The sequence below is a fragment of the Haliotis rufescens genome, unplaced genomic scaffold (assembly GCF_023055435.1).
Source record: "Haliotis rufescens isolate VD_foot unplaced genomic scaffold, xgHalRufe1.0.p SCAF_5, whole genome shotgun sequence".
NCBI classification, from domain to species: Eukaryota; Metazoa; Mollusca; class Gastropoda; order Lepetellida; family Haliotidae; genus Haliotis; species Haliotis rufescens.
Window position 1 is genome coordinate 55,122,582 of NW_025964223.1, and position 3,791 is coordinate 55,126,372.

At 39.6% G+C, this 3,791-nt stretch overlaps 1 protein-coding gene across 1 annotated transcript; it reads left to right on the forward strand.

The window, feature by feature from the left end:
* Positions 1–386: 386 nt before the first annotated feature.
* Positions 387–2,188, forward strand: LOC124125803. Its single transcript, XM_048384114.1, has 4 exons — positions 387–444; positions 653–730; positions 955–1,039; positions 1,538–2,188. Exons 2-4 carry the CDS (start codon positions 669–671, stop codon positions 1,742–1,744), a joined length of 354 nt encoding a protein of 117 aa, XP_048240071.1. The 5' UTR covers positions 387–444; positions 653–668; the 3' UTR covers positions 1,745–2,188.
* Positions 2,189–3,791: the final 1,603 nt, after the last annotated feature.

The window sequence follows — 3,791 nt, forward strand, 5'->3', positions numbered from 1 at the left end:
AAGCCCTTTTCCCTCTACATTCTCAACATAGTCTCTTTCAGAAGTGTTTGGCTTGTGCTCGGTCCGACTTGGCCCGGGCTGTCGAAATCAACTTAAAACACACAGATACATCATCAAATGTATTTACATCTATAGATCAGTGTTATATCTACCAATATCCCTTGCCACGGGATGATGGTATACCACACACATGAAGTTAAGGAACACTAAACAAAGACAAATTAAGAAGAGTAATATGAAAGAATCGGGCTCTTTAACTTTGTTTGAACAGTATATATAAAACATTCTCTCTACGATGTGTACGCAGATATATTTAAAGTCTTTTGACTAATTATCCAGGTTAAGCGGTTAAGTGTGTATGTACATGATTTACATGTTGCAGTTGGACAGACTGGTAGCTAACTCGTTTTGGAAGAATCCTAAAAGATCAACGAGGAAATTGTGGTGAGAAATGTCATGCTTACATGTATAGATTCCAAATACATACAAAAACATTATGTTAAACATCACAATATAATAAAACAACAGAGCACAAAAAATATCAGGAGGTTAAGAGAACAGAAGCAAGTACACAATGTCAACTTATTCGTACTAATGAAACCATTTGATTGTAAGATGGAGACACAACCATAATCATATATTATAAATGCAGCTGGTTCGCTGGAGAAATGTCAAGAGATGAGGCAGAAGGAAAGTTGGATGGGAAAGTACCAGGAACATTCATGATCAGGTACTTCAAAAACAGTATTTTTTCAAAGCAGCATTGTTAAACATGTTGTAAATGTCACGTACGAAAGGAAGCACCTCAACATTTGTCTGAACGACCTGTTTGCATGTATGTAACTGCGCTTTCATTCACAGTGTATTTGCAAACAGTTCAAATGACAGAATATGGCCGACCATCAAATCTTTGATCATCATGTTTACAGCAGATGTTTACCTTTTATTTCACAGAATGAGCGCGACTCATAGGGAAGAAGGAAGTTTTGTGCTGTCACTGGTCATGGCTGATGAAACCATCGAACATTTCCTCATCGAGGTCAGACTGGTTGGCGTGTTCATAACATCCTCGTATAATATCCTCTAGTAGTTGAAGGTCGTTCTGACATGACCTACAATAGGATGTTCTATGGTCATTGTATAGTGGTAGCGAGCACTAGGATCTGTTTGTAATGCGATTGTACTACACGATCCTTTTCATCACCTAATACGTTTTCGGTTTCGTTGATTAGGACCTTTATTCTTACACAGAAATCACCAAGGGTCTCTTCGACTGTTTGTATACGCCCAGAACGAAATTGTTACGAAAAAGTACCTATACCGTTTTGTATTTAAATTGTTGCAATGCCGAATTACCTGTTTTCAGTTTTGCGCGTGTCATTGTGTGTGCGCGAAAAGCTTAACATTTGAAACCTCTTACTTACGCCGTTCGTTCCAAAGACACTTTCGGGGCATCCAAGACTCATTAACTCCCGCAAATCATGTTTATCACCGTATTGTAATCACATTGTATTTACACCGTTCATGTTTTTTGCAGGGACATCCATCACAAGCAGTACAATCCAATCCTTTCAGTCTGTGTTTGACGTTCCAAGGTCACACATTTTCTGGTTTACCAGATTTAGTGAACGAATACCTTGTACGTACAGATATATCGGATGGTGACCCCGACAATGGGACAAGGTGTCAGAGAGTGTGCTCGGACCTTCCGTACAACGGGATTCTGTCCAGTTACAAGAAATAACTTAGTCAGACAGTGGTATCAGCGCATGATCCCAGTCAGATCTAAACACAGGAGCATGCCTGGTCGTGATATGTTTTCTACATGCATAGGCGTTACCTGACATGCATTACAATATGTACATTTTACTGTATGTTATGCATAGATTAAGCAGCTCCTTGTAAATGGGGAAGAGATTGCTATATTGAATTCCAAGCTAGAGACATGATATTTATTGTTTTTATGCTGGACTGGCCTTTGGAATGCTCTTGAAACACAATTAACATTGGAGGTTGTGTACACAGTAGTTGGACGCAATTTGGTAATGTGCCCCTAAGGGTAATTCTTAAGGTAATTAATTCTTTGTGTACTGAAGCAACCCCTGTGTTTATATGACATGTTTGTAAGAACAAATGCAACTGGAAATAATACAATCAAGTGAAAATGATGTCAATGTCTTATTATACATGCATGAGACTTTCTGTTTTTCTGTTGTCTTGCATTGCGCACGTGTTTTCCAGAACCGGGAGTAATGTCATTAAACGGAAGTGCATATTTAGGGTAGCTAGAGGCAGAGAATTAGTTGTACTGCATTTGATAGAATGAGGGATCAGGATGAAAGTAGATAAATATTGGTGGGGTTAGCTGTCACCTGATTTGGTGAATTCCAAGTGGGTTTAGGGATGCTTCGGAATTTGCATATGATACAAACACCTTTCCAATTACTTATTGTGTCTCGCGTTTTTCATATTTCGTCGAAGTTGTATAGTTAATACACGACCAAATCGTGAAAAATTAGTATTCTTTATGTTACCAATATAGATATTATTAACTATTACAGGCGACATCCATTGCATGTATGCTGTCTAATTACTAATCTTTGATACATAAATTAACCGTCGCAACCTGATCATGTTTTTTGTTGAACACCAAGGTTGCCCCCGCACATAATATACGTACTTGAAACTCATATGGAAGGCATCGCTCATATATTGAACGCCCAGTATACTTTCATTAGCCGACACATATTATGATTCATAATACCAGTACTTTATCTACAGCCTCACTGCACAAGGCAGAGTGCACGGGTGGCAAAGTATTCTAAGGCGCAGCAATTATCTGTGCAGAGTTAAGTCCCTTGGGCCCGCACGGCTTATATCCCAATCCCGGTGAGTGAGTGAGTTGGATTTAACGGGGCTGAATGCGGGAGGAAAGTCTGAAACAATGCAAAATGAAATGATATCACTGCCTGTCACCTTAATGTAAAACCCGGAGTGATGCAGGTCTCAGACGTTTACCACTTTGGTGAAACCCACGAGCAGGGGTATGGTGCTGACAAACCTAGAAACATAATCGGGGTGAACCCCGAATCATAGGTTTCTAGCCTGCCCAAGGGACGCAACTCTGAACAGCGAATCGCGGCGCGTAAGACGACTGGGCCACCCGTGCCCCCACACTGTAAAGTGGTAAATAGACTTAGGGATGGCCTAAATGACGAGTCGACATAAAATATTCCATCATTCTCTTTCTGACATATGGTGGTTAATTTTAAAGTGATACATTTTATCAGTTATTGTATCACATTTTTAATTGTGCCACCCAAATGGAAGAAATAGTTGACCACCAAACACGATACGCCTTGTGGAAGGGTGAGTGAGTGGCCATGACAAAGTGAACATGTAGTACATTGTTTGAGTAGTTCATTGCGAGTGTATTTGGTCTTTTGAGTCCCATTGTAAAGTAGTCACAGACAGTTGAACATGATAGGGGTCCAGATGGACACAGAAATGGAATAGAACGAGCAGCGAGCAGTCATCACTGCCACGGAGCTCTGCTCCAGTGATGAAGAGTGTCATTAAACAAGATAAAGTAATAATGAAAAGGTGGTAATACGTTCACAGGTTTATTTATAACAACTAATTGTACTGATAGATGACAATAAGGGGTCAAATAAACCCAATCTGCGCTGACAAGGATAACTGATTAATTACATCGGAGCAAATACACAAGCGGCTTAGCTAAGCAAATGCATTACAATAATACAATGAAAGTAGCTAAAACAACACTTTGA